At 40.3% G+C, this 18,017-nt stretch overlaps 1 protein-coding gene across 7 annotated transcripts in view; it reads left to right on the top strand.

The window, feature by feature from the left end:
- CLUAP1 (clusterin associated protein 1) overlaps positions 1-18,017 on the top strand; it is a 46,817-nt gene that overhangs the window by 6,375 nt on the left and 22,425 nt on the right. For all 7 annotated transcript variants that reach the window (XM_028510589.2, XM_036019977.1, XM_028510594.2 and 4 more), the window contains 2 exons: positions 1,024-1,119; positions 10,974-11,057. In XM_028510589.2, the coding sequence (XP_028366390.2) occupies positions 1,024-1,119; positions 10,974-11,057 (180 nt within the window). The remainder of the gene's footprint in view (positions 1-1,023; positions 1,120-10,973; positions 11,058-18,017) is intronic.

Below are 18,017 nucleotides of genomic sequence, written 5' to 3'. Positions count from 1 at the left end.
AAAGGCTTATAGTGAGGGATAGAATGTGTATTTCTCACTCCGAAATGGAACATGTCATATACTCACAGAACCACTTCTTCCTTACTTCTTGACTGAGGGCAATTTGTCAGTTTTGTACTCATCAGCATTTGGATAAAAGATACAATAAATTAATTCAACTATTTATGGAGAGCCTGCTGCTAGAAAGGTAGGAGAAGCTAGAGCTAGTAGAAACTGAATCCTAGAGGACTAAGGAAGTAGGAAGAAAGCTGTCAGCTGTGAGTGAATACTGAGAGTTGTTGATGGTTTGATAATAAAAGAGACATTGGGGATTTGTTGTTTAGAAGAGGGGGGCATGAGTGTAGGGAAATGTTTTGTTTGGGCTCTCTGAAAATTGAGCATATTCAAGGAAGAAGGGATAACATGCTAATCCTAAGAAAGAAACTTGTGCACAGGGCTAGATGTTAAACCATCATCATCATCACCACCACCATCACCATCACCATCACCATCCGATCTTCATAGCATGACTGCCACCCTTGTGGGAGCTGGGCAGTGTTGCATGCTGTCTCATTTGAGCCTCGCAGCCACCCTGTGAAGTACAGTCTAAAGGCAGAGAATGAGGGGACAGAAGAGTGAAACAGAGGACATCTAGATGCTGCACTAGGAAATGTGTCCCTCAAATCACCCCTCCTGTGTTCACCCCACCAATGTCAGGGCCTCCTGTTGTGACCTTGTCCAAATCAGAAGCATATCAACTGTCACCACCCTACACCTCCTGGTTGAAGATTGCATTTGACTTGACATTCGGGTTTTTTGGAGAGACCCTACACTAGTCTAGTTTGTACTTAGATTAGTGTTTCCCAAACTGTATCTGGGAGCTCTCTTCCACAGGAGGTGATATATGAGTATGTCTTGTGGAAAATGTGCCCTGTAGTCATGTATACTGACTGGAGATACGGATTGTTATTAATAGACTGGTTGTTTCTGCATGCTTATTAAAAAAACCTGTCACTTACCCTGTTTTTGATGATTTCCTTCCAGATTGCCGATTTGAAAGCAGCCAGGCAGCTTGCTTCTGAAATCACCTCCAAAGGAGCATCTCTGTATGACTTGCTGGGCAAGGAGGTAGAGTTGAGGGTGAGCAGTGCTCAAATAACTTAATTCCTTTCTCAGCTAAGCAGATATTTAAAGTTTTTTCCCCTGACTGTACCCAATTACATGAGATAATGTGTGAGAAAGTAATATATAGTATTAGCTGCTATTTCTTGTTCTAGTGGGTACTGGTCTGTTTTTAATGCCTTTGACTTGTAGTTCAGGAATGGCAGCTGTGTCGCTGAGACTTTTCTTCTGTGTCCATGGCAGGCTTTACTGAGCATGATGCTTTTCCCGGGTGAACTCAGCCTCAGCGTTCTCCTCCACACAATCCTCTTCTGAGCCATGGTTCCTAAACCTCCTCAGCGTTCTCCTCCACACAATCCTCTTCTGAGCCATGGTTCCTAAACCTTACTGCCCAATGCAATCACCTGGGGATGTCTATTTTTATTTACTTATTTTTGAGGATTTTATTTATTTATTTTTTGAAGAGAGGGGAAGGGAGAGAGAAAGAGAGAGAAACATTGATCAGTTACTTCTTGCACATACTCTTAATCGGGGACAAAGCCCACAACCCAGGCATTTGTCCTGACCGGGAATCGAACTGGCTACTTTTCACTTTACAGAACAATACCCAACCAATTGAGCCACAGCAGTCAGGGCTTGTTTTTATTATTTATTTATTTATTTATTTATTTATTGTCGATTGGTGAGAGAGAGAAGAAACATCAATTGTTTGTCTCCTGTGCACACTCAAACCAAGAATCAAACCCATATCCTTTTGGTGTATGGGTTGTTTGGGTTGATGCTCCAGCCAACTGAGCTACCCAGCCAGGGCCACATGGGGATTTTTAAAAACTACTGATGCCAGGCTTTTATTTTGATGTCACTGGTATGAAATGTGACTTGGGCATTGGGGATTTTAAGTCTTCTTTGTGATTCTAGTGCATAGCAAAGTTTGGGAACCAATAATGTAAGCAGTCACAACCAGTCAGTTGAAGTTAATGTTAACAGTTTAAATTTATTTGCGATCCTGTTCTAGCTGATGTCATTCAAGTAGTATGCTGCTTCCATTATGTTTAAGGAATTGTTTAAGAGTGTGGTTCTGGAGGATTCCCATAGAGCTTTAAATTACCTGATGTCTAGGTTGTCGCCAAAACCAGTGAATCAGAATGTCTGAGAATGAGAGTCAGGCATCCAGTTTTGTTTTGTTTTTTTCCCAATTTTTTTAAAGATTTTATTTACTTATTTTTAGAGATAGAGAGAAACATCAATGTGCGGTTGCTGGGGGTCATGGCCTGCAACCTAGGCATCTACCCTGACTGGGAAACGAATCTGCAACACTTGTTTTTTTCCAATTTTTTAAATTAATGTTTTATTGTTTATATTATTAGAGTTGTCCCAATTTTTCCCCCATGGCTCCCCTCCACCCAGTCCACCCCTACTTCTGTAGTCAAGCCCCACACTGTTGTCCATGTCCATGGGTCCTTCATATGTGTTCTTTGACTGATCCCTTCACCTTCTTTCAGTCAGTCCCTTCCTCCCTCCTCCCTTCTTACTGTTGTCAGTCTATTCCATGATTCTTTGCCTCTGATTCTATTTTGCTCATTCCTTTATTTTGTTCATTAGATTCATCTTATAAGTGAGATCATATGGTATTTGTCTTTCACCAGCTGGCTTATTTCAGTTAGCATGATAGTCTCCAGTTCCACCCATACTGTTGCAAATGGAAGGAATCCCTTTCTTTTTGTCTGCTGTGTTGTATTCTATTGCATAAATGTACCACAGTTTTTTAATCCACTCATCTACTGATGGGAACTTAGGCTGTTTCCAAATCTAGGCTGTTGTAAATGGCACTGCTATGAACATAAAGGTGCATAAGTTCTTCTGAATTGGTGTTTCAGTATTCTTAGGGTATATCCCCAGCAGTGGAATTGCTGGGTCAAAAGGTATTTCCATTTTTAGTTTTTTGAGGAAATGCTATATTGTTTTCCACAGTGGCGGCACCAGTCTTCAATCCCACCAACAGTGCACTAGCATTCTTTTTTCTCCACATCCCCACCAGCACTTGTTGTTGATTTATTAGTGATAGCCAGTCTGACAGGTGAAGTGATATCTCTTTGTTGTATAAATTTGCATCTCTCTGATGGCTAGTGATTTTGAGCATCTTTTCAGATGTCTATGGGCAGTCTGTGTATGTTCTCCTTGGAGAAGTGTCTATTCAGGTCCTTTGCCCATTTTTTAATTGGATTGTTTGTCTTCTTAGTGTTGACTTGAATAAGTTCTTTATATACTTTGGAGATTAAATCCTTGTCCCATGTACCATTGGCAAATATGTTCTCTCATACGGTTGGTTCCCTTTTTATTTTGATGATGTTTTCTTTAGCCATGCAGAAGCTTTTTAATTTGATGTAGTCCCAATTTGTTTATTTTTTCCTTTATTTTCCTTGCCCTAGCAGATATATTGGCAAAAATTTTGCTATGTGAGATATCTGAAATTTTACTACCTATGTTTTCCCCTAGGATGTTTGTTTATGGTATCACAACTTATATTTAAGTCTTTTATCCATTTTGAGTCTTTTCCGGTGTACAGCATTAAGTTGATGGTCTAATTTCATTTTTTTGCATGTAACAGTCCAGTTCTCCCAACACCATTTATTGAAATGACTATTTTTATTCCATTGTATGCTCATGCCCCATTAATCAAGTATTAATTGACCATAAAGACGTGGGTTTATTTCTGGGCTCTCTGTTCTGTTCCTTTGATCTATGTGTCTGTTCTTATGCCAGTAACAGACTGTTTTGATTACAGTGGCCTTGTAGTATAGTTTGATGTCAGATACTGTGATCCCTACAATCTTATTCTGAAGATTGCTGAAACTCTTTGGGGTCTTTTTTGGTTCCATATGAATTTTGGTGATATTTGTTCTAGATCTGTGAAATATGTCATTGGTATTTTAATAGGAATTGTGTTAAATCTATAGGTTGCTTTGGGTGGTATGGGCATTTTAATGCTTTTAAGTTTTCTACTCCATCAACGCAGTATATGCTTCCATGTATTTGTATCTTCCTCAATTTCTTTCTTCAGTGTCCTATAGTTTTCTGAGTACAAGGCTTTTACCTCTTTGGTTAGATTTATTCTTAGGTATTTTTGTTGTTGTTGCTCTAGTAAATGGAATTTTTTCCCTTAGTTTTTCTTTCTCATAGTTCTTTGTTGGTGTACAAAAATGTCATTGATTTCTGAATATTGACTTTGAATCCCGCTGCTTTGCTGAATTCACTTGCTGTGTCCAGTAGTTTTTTGGTGGAGCCTGTAGGGTTTTCTATGTACACTATCACATCGTCTGCAAACAATGACAGTTTTACTTTCCCCTTTCCAATTTGGATGCCTTTTATTTCTTCTTCTTGACTGATCACATGGTGGTACAACGCTTTCAGTTTTTGCCCACTTTGAGTATGGTGTTGGCAGCAGGTTTTTCGTATATGGCCTATATTGATTTGAGTTATGCTCCCTCTATTCCCACTTTTCTGAGTGTTTTTTTATCATAAAGGGGCATCCCGTTTTTAAAGATGTGATTCCAGTGTGTATCAGAGTTTGAGACCCACTGATTTAGGAAGAAATGGAATATTTCATCTTACCTGTAAGGATTTATGGCACTTGAGACATATGTGCTCTCATCTAACATTTCTAATTAAATACATTTGATTCATTCCATTCCCATCAGGTATTTCAGCTATGCCTACTCTTTCACTTCATTCTTTGCCGGTGTTCTGGCCTGGCAACTGCAGTATAATGGTATTTTTTCCTCCTTTTATTTCTGCCCCAGGAGAACACTGGAGGTGGTAGAATTGGATGCCAGGTCACCATCCCTGCTCTTGATACAGTGGTTGCCACCTGCCAAAGTGCAGTTGGCAGAACAAAACTGCCTCTAATGTCTAATAGCTAATTTATTTTATTTTTTAATTAATTATTTTTTAAAAATCCTCACTCAAGGACATGCTTATTGATTTTAGAGAGAGAAGGAGAAAAGAGAGAAGGTGGCTGATCGGAGAGAAACACCGGTCAGCCACTTCTCGCATGTTCCCCGACTGGGACCAAACCCACAATTTAGGCATGTGCGCTGACTGGGAATCGAACATGCAACTCTTTGGTCCATGGAATGATGCTTCAACCACCTAAGCCACATCAGTCAGGGCTCTGATAGCTAATCTAGATAACTAATGAGGCAACTTCAGGCTTTCCATGTTTTCTTTTTATAGTACAGTTGTACACATGTCTATACATGTTCCTAACAGACCTAGAGACAAGAGCTGGTCACTTGCTATTTGTCAGTGGAGAGACGGCTTCCTTGTGAGACTTCACCCAGGTTCCTCAGGGGACCCTTTTAGCACTGTCCTGTAATGAGTTGATGAAACAATAGTGGTTGAACTATTGCTGAAGGAGCCATGAGACCCTTATCAAATTCTGTGTACAGTTATGATCTAAGAAAGACCCCATAATCGGTTTTGGTTTTTTTGCACTTGGCCAGTGTTCACTGAGGATCTACACCAACCATAGGCAAGATACTCAGCCTTGAATAAGTTTTAATGCTTTCCTCAATCGTTTTCTACCAGTGGGGAGGTAAGGTACACCATGAAGGAAAGGAAGGAAACACAAGACAGAGTTTGATACAGTGATTCAGGAATCTCATAACTGCATCCACATTAAAATACCATGTCTCAGAAGTTCCCAGGACTGATGTAATAAGCACAGATGCCTCCCTTGATTGGTCTATTATTGATGCAAGGCCACTCTTCTCATTGGTTGAACTTGCCAATGATAGACATTGTAGGGGATGGCAGGGGATTCAGACAGCAAGTTGAGCTGCACTTGGTTTAGAGGTCATCTAAACAAAACGTAGGTAAAGAAGCAAATTTAGGAGAAAAGATGAGGGATGGTATGTTGTCCATGGTGCTATAGGGAAGCAGGGGGTGGTGCCTGTAGCTGAAAAGGAGGCCTTGAGCACTGGAGAGAGACCTGGTTGGCAGCAGAATTACAGAATACATTGGGAGAAGGTGATGGTGGAAGTGTTTCTGCATCAGAGTTCCTTTTTTTTTAAGTTTTAAATCATTTTTCATTTTTCAATTACAGTTGACATACATTCTTTTAGGTTCAGGTGTACACCACAGTTATTAGACATTATATAACTTATTAAGAGATCATCCTAATAAATTTCACACCCATCTAACCCATACATAGTTATTAGAATACCATTGACTATATTCCTTATGCTGTACTTGACATCCCTATGGCTACTCTGTAAAAACCAATTTGTACTTCTTAATCCCTTTACTGTTTGCATCCCTACATCAGACCCCCTTCCACCTGGCAACCATCAAATGTTTTCTATCTAGGAGTCTGTTTTTGTTGTGCTTGTTTGTTTTTTAGATTCAGTTATTAAAAGATAGGTATTTATTGCCATTTTATTCATATTTTTAATCTTTTTTTCTTCTTAAAGAAGACCCTTTAACACTTGATATGATACTGGTTTGGTGGTGATGAACTCCTTTAGCCTTTTCTTTTTTGGGAAGTTCTTTATCTGTCCTTTGATTCTAAATGACAGCTTTGCTGGGTAGAGTAATCGTGGTTGTAGGTCCTTGCTTTTCATTACTTTGAATATTTCTTGCCAATCCCTTCTGGCCTGCAAAATTTCTTTTCTTTTTTTAATACATTTTATTGATTATGCTATTACAGTTGTCCCATTTCCCCCCTTCATTCCCCCTCCACCCTGCACACCCTCTCCCACTCACTTCCCCCCTTTAGTTCATGTCCATGCGTCATAAGTTCTTTAGCTTCTACATTTCCTGTACTATTCTTGCCCTCCCCCTGTCTATTGTCTACCTACCATCTGTGCTCCTTATTCTCTGTACCTTTTCCCCCTCTGTCCTCCTCCCATTCTCCTGTTGATAACCCCCCATGTGATCTCCATTTCTGTGGTTCTGTTCCTGTTCTAGTTGATTGCTTAGTTTCTTTTTGTTTTAGGTGTGGTTGTTAATAATTGTGAGTTTGCTGTCATTTTATTATACATGTTTTTTATCTTCTTTTTCTTAGATAAGTCCCTTTAACATTTCATATAAGGGCTTGGTGATGTTGAACTCCTTTAACTTGACCTTATCTGAGAAGCACTTTATCTGCCCTTCCATTCTAAATGAAAGCTTTGCTGGATAGAGCAATCTTGGATGTAGGTCCTTGCCTTTCATGACTTGGAATACTTCTTTCCAGCCCCTTCTTGCCTGCAAGGTCTCTTTTGAGAAATCAGCTGACAGTCTGATGAGAACTCCTTTGTAGGTTACTGTCTCCTTATCTCTTGCTGCTTCTAGGATCCTCTCCATTTTTACCTTGGCTAATGTAATTATGATGTGCCTTGGTGTGTTCCTCCTTGGGTCCAACTTCTTTGGGACTCTCTGAGCTTCCTGGACTTCTGGAAGTCTATTTTCTTTTCCAGAATGGGGAAGTTCTCCTTTATTATTTGTTCAAATAACTTTTCCACTTGTTGCTCTTTCTCTTCCCCGTCTGATACCCCTATAATTTGGATGTTGGAACATTTAAAGATGTCCTGGAGGTTCCTAAGCCTCTCCTCATTTTTTTGAATTCTTGTTTCTTCATTCTTTTCTGTTTGGTGGTTTCTTTCTTCCTTCTGGTCCACTCCATTGATTTGAGTCCCAGTTTTCTTCCCATCACTATTGGTTCCCTGTGTATTTTCCTTCATTTCACTTAGCATAGTCTTCATTTTTTTTTCATCTAATTTGTGACCAGATTTGACCAATTCAGTGAGCATCCTGGTCACCAGTGCTTTGAACTGTGCATCTGATAGGTTGTTTATCTCTTCATTGCTTAGTTGTATTTGCTCTGGAACTTTGATCTGTTCTTCCACTGGGGCCATTTTTTTTTTGTCTTGTCGCACCTGTCAGAGCCTTAGGTGTTCACCAGGGCAGGGCAACCCAGTTGCTGGGTTGTGATGCTGTATGTGGGGGTAGGGTCCGTGAGGGAACAATGATGCTTGCTCCTTTCTCTGTCAGATTTCAGTCCCTTGTGCTGCTTCCCCCAAGCAAACTGGGCCTTTCTGGTTCTGATTCCTGTGTGGGTGGGTTTGTATATGTTCCAGGACACTGTGGGTCTCTCCAACGAACTCTCCTGGGAGGCTGGGAGTCTCTCCCTGCACCTCAGCCCCCACAGGTGTTTTCAGTCAGTGTTTTGAGGCTTTATTTCCCGGCACTGGGACCCTGAGTTGCGTGGTCTGTCTCATTCCCCAGTTTCACCTGGTTTATCTGCACGCAAATGTGGGACTGCCCAGTCAGCCAACTGCCTTGTGCGCTATGCCTCGCTTCACAATTGCCACCTCGGTGGGTCTGCCAGCTGCCACCTGTGCACCCGGGGTTTGTCAGCTGCTGCCTTGCAGACCTGGTGCCACTGCTTTTTGTGTCACAACCCCTCTCTGCCCGGCTGCCTGACTCTGCCCCGCCTGTCGGTCTGGGTGAATGTGTCTGTTTTAACTCCTTGGTTGTCAGACTTCCATACAGTTCAGTTTTCTGTCAGTTCTGGTTGTTTTTTTGTTTCTAAAGTGTTGTCCTTATTTTGGTTGTGTGAGGCAGCACAGTGTGTCCACCTGTGCCTCCATCTTGGCCAGAAGTCTCTGCAAAGTTTCTATTGAGAAATCAGCTAGCAGTATTATAGGAACTCCCTTGTAGGTAACTAACTGCTTTTTCTTGCTGCTTATAAGATTGTCTGTTTTTAACTTTGGCATTTTAATTATTATGTGTCTTGGTGTGGGCCTCTTGGTATTCATCTTGTTTGGGACTCTGTGCTTCCCAGACTTGTGTTTCTATTGCCATCTTCAAGTTAGGGTATTTTTCTGTCATTATTTTTTGAAAAAGGTTTTCAATTTCTTGATCTCCCTCTTCTTCTGGCACCCCTATGATATACCAAATATTGGTATACTTGAAGTTGTCTGAGAGGCTTCTTACACTAATGTTTTTGGTTTCTTTTTTCTTTTTGCTGTTCTGATTAGGTATTTTTTGCTTTCCTATATTCCAAATTGCTGGTTTGATTCTTGGCTTCATATACTCTATTGTTGATTTCCTATAAAGTATTCTTCATTTCAGTTCATGTAGCCTTCATTTCTGACTTGTCCTTTTTATGCTGTGGAAGTTCTCATTAAGTTCATTGAACATGTTTATAACCAGTGTTTTGAACTCTGCATCTATTAGATTGTTTGTCTCCATTTTGTTTAGTTCTTTTTCTGGAGTTTTGTTCTATTTTTTCATTTGGGACATGTTTCTTTGTCTCCTCATTTTGGCAGCCTCCTTGTGTTTGTATCTATGTATTAGAGCAACTACATCCCCTGGTGTTGGTAGAGTGGCCTAATGTGGTAGGCGTTCTGTAGGGCCCAGTGGCATAGCCTCCTCGATCACCCAATTTGGGCATTCAAGGTGCACCCCCAATGTGGGCTGTGTACACCCTTCTCTTACAGTTGAGCCTTGATTGTGGTTGGCACATCAGTGGGAGGGATTTACCCCCAGGCCAATCAGCTGCATGGACTGGCTGCAACCACCAATCATTGAACTCCTCCCACTGTGGAGTATCAGCTGTGCAGGGGCCCACACCCCAGAGCAGGACTTACTTTGGTGGGGCTCTGGTGCCCCCTGAGTCTGCCCCTTGATTGTGTCACTTGTGGAGGTGGGTGGTGGTGGTGCTTCAACATGATCTGAAGTGGCCACTAGTTTTGCTGCCTCTTGTGCTTCCTGAAAGGTACAAGCCAAGGTCCTATGCTGCCTGTATTTTGCCTGGGGCCACCTGGCATGAGCTACAAATGGTTGCTAATTTACAGATTTATAGATGGCTGCTAATTGTGCTGGGCTTAAAGGTATCCAGATAAGGCTAGGCTGTGAACCAAGGCAAATTGCTGCTATTGCTGGGCCTGAGGCCACATAGCTAGAGGTATGGGACACACTGAGGCCAGATGCTGCTTGTTTGAGAGATTATAGGAAAATCTGAAGCATGAGCCAAAATAGGCCATTCATATGGAAAAGCCACTGAAAACAGCTTGGGTGGGCTTGAAACTGGGTGAGGCAGGGCCTCAGGGAATCACTAGGGTGGGCAAAAAAGTGATAGCCAGGTTGATGGAGTCTCAAATATGCTGTCTGCCTGCTGCCTTTGTGCAGGGAAGGCTCATCAAAAGAACAAGGTATCTGCCATCACTTCTGCTTGGGAGAAAGCTGTGGCCCCTAGCTCTTGCCCTAATGCCAGGCTTTCCAATTCCTTCCCATAGGTCCCTGGTGCCTTTCAAGCTGCTGCCTCAGCAGTGGAGATCAGAGGGAGTAAGTCTGTGTGTAGCCCTCTAAGAAGAACACCTGGGACTTTGTCTTACTCAGCTTCAATCTCCACTCGTTTTTATAGCTAGAAGTTATGGGGACATTTCTTCCTGGCACTGGAACCATGGGATGCGGGCCTGGTGTGCAGATGCGACCCCTCACTCCTCAAGGGGACCTCTGCAGCCAAGATATCCCTCTCTATTTTTATCTGCCGCAACATGTGGGTGGGGACCCACTTTTCTGCGTCTCTACACTGCCTGCCAGTATTGATGTGGTGGCTTCTTTAACTCCCTAGTTGTCAGACTTCTATTCAGCTAGATTTCAGGCAATTCTGAATGATGTTTGCTCTGTTGTTTGGGTGTAATTTTCATGTGCTGTGGGAGGAGGTGAGTGCCAGGTTTACCTATGCCGCCATCTTGACTGGAAGTGAGATCCACATTTTAACGAACCTTTTAGGAACCAGTCCATAAGCCATATCTAGGTCTCGAAATTGGTTTTGAGAATTCCTCTTTGAAATATATGTAATTTTATTTCATTGTTTCCCATAGGAACTGAGAACAGAAGCAATTGCCAGACCTCTGGAAATAAACGAGACTGAAAAAGTGATGAGAATTGCAATAAAAGATATTTTGGTAAGATTATTTTGGTAAGATTATTCTAAAGTTTTGTTTGTTTGTTTGTTTGTTTAGAGAGGGGAAGGAAAGGAGAGAAACATCAACTGGTTGCCTCTTGCATGCACCCCAACCAGAGACCGAACCCATAACCCAGGCACATACCCTCACCAGGAATCGAACCTGGTAACCTTTGGTTTTGCAGGATGATGCTTAACCTACTGGGCCACACTGGTCAGGACCAATTACTTTGCTTTTATTTAATGTTTTTGTGCCTGGGCCTCGGAAGTACTGATTGCTTGCCTCCATAAGAGAGAACAAGGTAGGCCTGGTGACAAAGAAGGGTATGTTAGTAGGGAAATGAGAAATTTAGAGAACATTCTAGAATACTTAGGTCACTTACTATTATTTTTCCCCTTGTTATAAATATGTACAACTTCTAATGTTATTAAAAATATGTTTTGATTTGAGAGAGACAGAGGAAGAGAGAAAGACATCAATTTGTCATTCCACTTATTTATGTACAGTATTCATTGATTGATTTTTGTATGTATCCTGACTTGGGATTGAACTACAGTCTTGGTGTATTGGGACAGTACTTCAACTAACGGAGCTACCCAGCCAGGCAAAAATTTGTCAGTTTTATTACTTCAGTAATTTATGGACTCTTCACACTTTATCTAACCAGTTTCTCATTGCTGGGCATTTCAGTGATTTTTAGATTTTCTTAATTCTAACAGCACTATAATAAATAGAATGAGCCCTGGCGGCATAGGTCAGTGGATTGAGCACGGGCTGCGAACCGAAGCATCGCAGGTTCGATTCCCAGTCAGGGCACATGCCTGGGTTGCAGGCCACGTCTCCCAGCAACTGCACATTGATGTTTCTCTCTCTCTCTTTCTCCCTACCTTCCCTCTCTAAAAATAAATAAATGAAATTTTAAAAAATAAATAAAATAAATAAACAAATAGAATGATCACCATCCTTTACTATTTAGCCACTGATCAATTACTACTTGCTCATCCATTTGGAAGGCAGATAGTGAGGGGCAGTCTAGGCTCAGACTATTTGGGTTTGAATCTCACCATGTGATCTGAGCCATGTTATTTAACCTCTGTGCCTCACTTTCCTCATCTGTAAAATGGGGAGAATGGCAATGCCTGCCACATAGGGTCCCTTTGAGCATTCATTATAACAGGGTGGTCATACATAGTCTCTGGCATATAGTAGGTATTCAAACATTAGAATTCATTTTATTCAGTAGACACAGGTGGGGGGAGCCTTATGTAAAATAGGAATAGGCATAAAGCAATTTGCTGAGAGTTGTATGAAGTTCTAAGATTGATAGATTTTTACAAGACCCTGTTATAAAGTGGCAGTACTCCCTGGGGGACCCAGCATGGGGAACCAGAGCCTCAGCAGGGTAAAAAGGGCAGGACAGCCAAGATAGGAGATTGAGTATGTATAGGTGGGTTGATTCAAACAAGTAAATACAGTTGTGAGTACACGAAACAGAGTTCTTGTATTATTATTTTATTGTTTTCCATGTGAATAACTGTAAACCTACTTTCTCCCTGTCTTATATATTAAAGATAACAGAGGCTGAGTTTCTCACTATTGGAGAAGGAAGTGACAAATATGAAAAGGGAAGAAATTAGAATGAACCATGAAATTGGAGTCGTTGTTTAAGTGCATGGTTTTCAACATATATAGAGATAGATATAGGAATAAATTTTGATACACATGTTCAGTATTTATATACACACGCATGCACATGCATGCCCACATACACATTCATACATTTCTTAGCTCTGAGCACACCTGGCACCCAGATCTTCTAAATGCCATTCTCCATTAAAAGGAACCAGGGCTCTTTGGGAGAAAGGGCTTATTCCAAAGCTGGGAGAGGAGAGTGTGAGAACTTATACCAGAAAGCAAGGAAGTGCTCCAAGACTGAAAGGGAACTGTCAAAAGGACACAGAAGCCAGCTTGAGTGAGCTTCCCCTGGCCAAACCAGGGTCAGTTTAAGCACCAAAATACATAAATAATAGTAATGGATTATAGACTATTAAAGGAAATGGGAGATCATGAATACTCACTGATATAAAAAAATAAGTGAACATATTGATGGCTGGTTTTTCACAGTTTCAAAGTAGCTCTCCACAAAACACAAATTACAAAGGAGAAAAGAGTAACTTCATATGAGAAGCCTGACAGACACCCCTTTAAAACAAGTGATCAAAGTGAACATGACCAGTGATTGGAACAAACCAAAATTTTGCACACATGATATAATGTAGTCATATCTGTGCTAGCTGAAGATTCATAATCTGAAACTAATCAGACAAAGGCAAATGGGGGATGCCCTATAACTAACCTGGCCGGCACTCTTCAACAGTGAAAAGGACACAGAAGTCCAGGAATGGCTCAGAAGCCATTCTAGACCGAAGGAGGCTAAGGAGACATGACAACTGAATGCCAAGGCTAACCTCCATCTTCTGTTAAGGTCTTCATGGGACAAATGTGGGAACTTGGGTGGGCTTGTGGGTCAGCTGGCAGTAGTGCACCAGTGTCCGTTTTCTGTTCTGATGATTGTATTGCCGTTAGGTAGGAGAAAGTTCTTATTCACAGGAAATGCACACTAAAGTATCTGAAAGTGATGGGGCATCCGGCCAGCAACTCTCTCACCTAGGTTGAGAAAAAAATGTTTTGTATTCAATATTATACTCCAGCTGTTTGTAAGCTTATGATTGTTTCTAAATTTTAAAAATATTAACATGATAATCTTGTGCTTGTCATTGTTCAGGCTGAATCAACCTAGCATGGCATGAATGTACCTTTAGCACTAAGTATATATCAAAAATAGAACAGCAAGATGAGGCCACAGTTCATTATTTGGTAAACATCGCTTAAGATATTATTTCAAAAGACAACAGAAGCAAAAATAAATAAATTGGACTACATCAAACTAAGAAGCTTTTGCACCACAAAGGAAGCCATTAACAAAACAATAAGGCAACCTATTGAATGGGAGGAGTTATTTGCAAATGATATGTCCAATATATAAAGAACTCATGAAACTCAAAATCAAAAAAACAAATAGTCCAATTTAAAAATGGGTAGACTACCTGAATAGACATTTCTTCAAAGAAGACATATAGATGGCCTGAATAGACACATGAAAAGATGCTCAACATCACTAACCCTAAGAGAAATGTAAATCAAAACCACAGTGAGATATCGCCTCACACCTGTCAGAATGGCCATCGTCAAAAAGTCAACAAACAACATAATGACAAGGAAAAGGAAAAAAAGGAACACTACCATACTGTTGGTGGCATTGTAAATTGGTACAGCCACTATGGAGATCCCTCAAAAAATTAAAAATAGAACTTCCATGTGACTCAGCAATTCTGCTTCTGAGTATTTATCTGAAGAAATTTAAAACACTAATTCAAAAAGATATAGCACCCCTATGTTCACTGCAGAATTATTTACAATGGCAAAGGTGTAGAAGCAACCCAAGTGTTTATCAATAGACAAATAGATTTAAAAGATGTGATACAAAAAAAAAAAATAAAAGATACACACACACGCAATGGAATGTGACTCAGCCACAAAAAGAATGAATTTTGCCATTTCTAACATGGATTGACCTGGAGGGTATTATGCTGAGTGAAAAAGGTCAGACTGAGAAAGACAAATACCATATAATTTCATTTATATGTGGGACCCAAAAAACACAAAACAGAACAAACTCATTGATTCAGAGAACAAACTGATGGCTGCCATTATGGGAGAGGGGTTCGGTGACTGGGCAAGGAAGGTGAAAGAGATTAAGAATTCCAAATTGCCAGTTAAAAAAATAGTCATGGGCGTATAAAGTACAGCAGAGGGAGCACAGTCCATAGTATTGTAACTGCTGTGAATGGTGCCAGGTGGATACTGGGCTTATGATGGTGAACACTTTGTAAGACATATAAATGTTGAATCACTACGTTGTACACCTGAAACTAATACAATATGTCAACTATAATTGAAAAATGAAATTGAAAAGTATATGTTTTAAAAAGATGTCTTTTCATTGTTGGAAAATATCCACGATACTTGATAATTCTAAAAACAAAATCATAACAACACAGATACTTAAAAGGGGTTATTTATTTTGGAAAGATCACATTGATCTTCCCTTTTTGAGGAATAGACACTTTTTAAAAGTCATTTTTATTTTGAAGTCAGATTAATTCACTAGGTTTTAATCTGACTTTGATTCAGAGAATCAACTTGATTTATCTGTTCAGAAAAGAGACCCACCTTGTTTTCCTATGAAAGTGAACTCATATCTCTGCTGGTGTTTTTTTAATAAATAATTTAAAAATTTTTAAATTATTGTTGACATGCAATATTATATTAGTTTCAGGTATGCAGCCCAGTGATTAGACATTTATATAATTTTAAAAGTGATCACCTAGATAAATCTAGTGACCATCTGACACCGTAATAATAGTTATTACAGTATTATTGACTATATTCCCTATGCTGTACTTTATATTCCTGGGACTATGAGTATTCTGTAACTATCAATTTGTACTTCTTAATCTTTTCACCCATCCCTCCAACCCACCTCTCATCTGACAACCATCAAAATGTTCTCTGCATCTGAGTCTGTCTGGTTCTGCTTATTCATTTTGTTTTGTTTTGTTTTGTTTTAAAGATTTTATTTATTTATTTTAGACAGGAGAAAGGAGGGAGGAAGAGGGAGAAAAACATCAATGTGTGGTTGCTCCTCCAGCACCCCCTACTGGGGACCCGGCCTGCAACCCAGGCGTGTGCTCTGACTGAGAATTGAAGCAGAGCACCTCCGGTTCTCAGCCTGGCACTCAATCCACTGAGCCACACAAGCCAGGGCTCATTTTGGTTTTTTAGATTTCATCTATAAGTGAAGTCATATGGCATTTGTTTTTCTGTCTAACTTATTTCAATCAGCACAATACCCTGTAGGCCCATTCATTCATGTTGTCGCAGATGTCAGGATTTCCATGGCTGAGTCATATTTCACTGTACATGTGCACCACTTCTTTATTCATTCGTCTATTGATGGACACTTAGGTTGCTTCCATATCTCGGTTGTTGTAAATAATGCTGCAACAAACATATGGATGTGTATGTCTTTTTGATTTAGTGTTTTAGGTTTTTTTGTATAAATACCCAGAAGTGGAATTGCTGGGGTTTTCTTTGGTCTCATACTATAACCTTTGTTCTTAAAGTCTGTTTTGTCTGGTAACAGTATTGCTACCCCAGCTTTTTTGTTGTGTTTGTTTTCATTTTAATGAAATGTCTTTTTCCATCCTTTTACTTTCAGTCTGCATCTTTTGATCTGAAGTGAGTCTTTTGTGGAAAGTGTATGCAACGGTGATGTTTATATTCATGTGGCTTTTGACTGGAACATTTAAACCACTTGCATTTAAAGTAATCATTGATAGATATGTATTTATTGCCATTTTATTACTCATATTTCTGATTTTTTTTTCCTTTTTCTTCTTAACAAAAGACACTTTACTGGTTTGGTGGTGATAAACTCCCTTAGCTTTTTCTTGTCTAGGACACTTTTTATCTGTTCTTCGATATTAAATGATAGCATTGCTGGGTAGAATAGTCTTGGTTGTAGGTCTTTGCTTTTTATCACTTTGCAAATTTCTTGCCAATCCCTTGGGCCTGCAAAATTTTTGTTGGGAAATCAATTGACAGTCTTATGGGAGCTCCCTTGTATTGGGTAACTGCTTTTCTCTTGCTGTTTTTCAATTATTTTTTTTCTTTTTTATTGATATCTTCCTGCTTTTAAGAGTCTCTCTTTGTCTTCAACCTTTTGCATTTTAATTATTTTATTTTATTAAATTTTTTTTATTTTTAAAGAGAGGGAAAGAGAAGGAGAAAGAGAGGGAAAGGAACATCAATGTGTGGTTGCCTCTCATGCACCTCCTACTGGGGACCTGGCCCACAACCCAGGCATGTGCCCCAACTGGGAATCGAACTAGGAACCCTTTGGATCGCAGGCCCACTGAGCTACACCAACCAGGGCTGACCTTTTGCATTTTAATTATGATGTGTCTTGGTGTGGGCCTGTTAAGAGTTCATCTTGTTTGGGTTACTCTGTACTTCCTATATTTGTGTGTCCATTTATTTTACCAGGATAGGGAGGTTTTCTGTCACTTTTTCACATAGGTTTTCAATTTCTTGTGTTCTCTCTTCTTTTTCTAGCACCCCATGATGCAAATGTTGGTATGCTTGCAGTTGTCCCAGAGGTTCCTTATACCTGGGGTCCCCAACCCCTGGGCCATGGACCAGTACCAGTCCATGGCCTGATAGGAACAAGGCTGCACAGCAGGAGGTGAGCGGCGGGTGAGCAAGCGAAGCTTTGCTCATGTTACTGCCTGAGCTCTGTGCTCCTGTCTCTTCCCCCACCTTGTCTGTGGAAAAATTGTCTTCCACGAAACCAGTCCCTATACTATCCTCATTTTGGGGGGGGGAATTGTTTTTTCTTTTTGCTGTTCTGATTGGGTGTTTTCTGCTTTCTTATCTTCCAAATCAATAATTTCATCTTCTGCTTCATCTACCCCATTGCCCATTCTCTGTAATGTATTCTTCATTTCTGACTGGTTGTTTTATGTTTTCTGTGTTTCCTACATCTTTGTTGAAGTTCTCACTGACTTCATCTACTCTTCCCCTGAGTTCGCTGAGCATCCTTCACAAGTGTTTTGAATTCTGCATCTGATAGATTGCTTGTATCCATTTTGTTCTTTTTCTGGACTTTTGTTCTGTTCTTTCATTTGGGACATGTTTATTTGTCTCTTTAGTTTGGCTACCTCCCTGTGTCTGTATGTATTTGGTAGTGCTGCTCTGTCTCCCGATATTGGTAGAGTAGCCTTGTACAGTAGGTGCCCTGTGGGGCCCTGTGATGCAGTCTCCCCAGTCACCCAAGAT

Source organism: Phyllostomus discolor, chromosome 3 (assembly GCF_004126475.2).
Source record: "Phyllostomus discolor isolate MPI-MPIP mPhyDis1 chromosome 3, mPhyDis1.pri.v3, whole genome shotgun sequence".
In the NCBI taxonomy this organism is placed as follows: domain Eukaryota; kingdom Metazoa; phylum Chordata; class Mammalia; order Chiroptera; family Phyllostomidae; genus Phyllostomus; species Phyllostomus discolor.
This window is presented reverse-complemented; position numbering and strand designations above follow the sequence as displayed.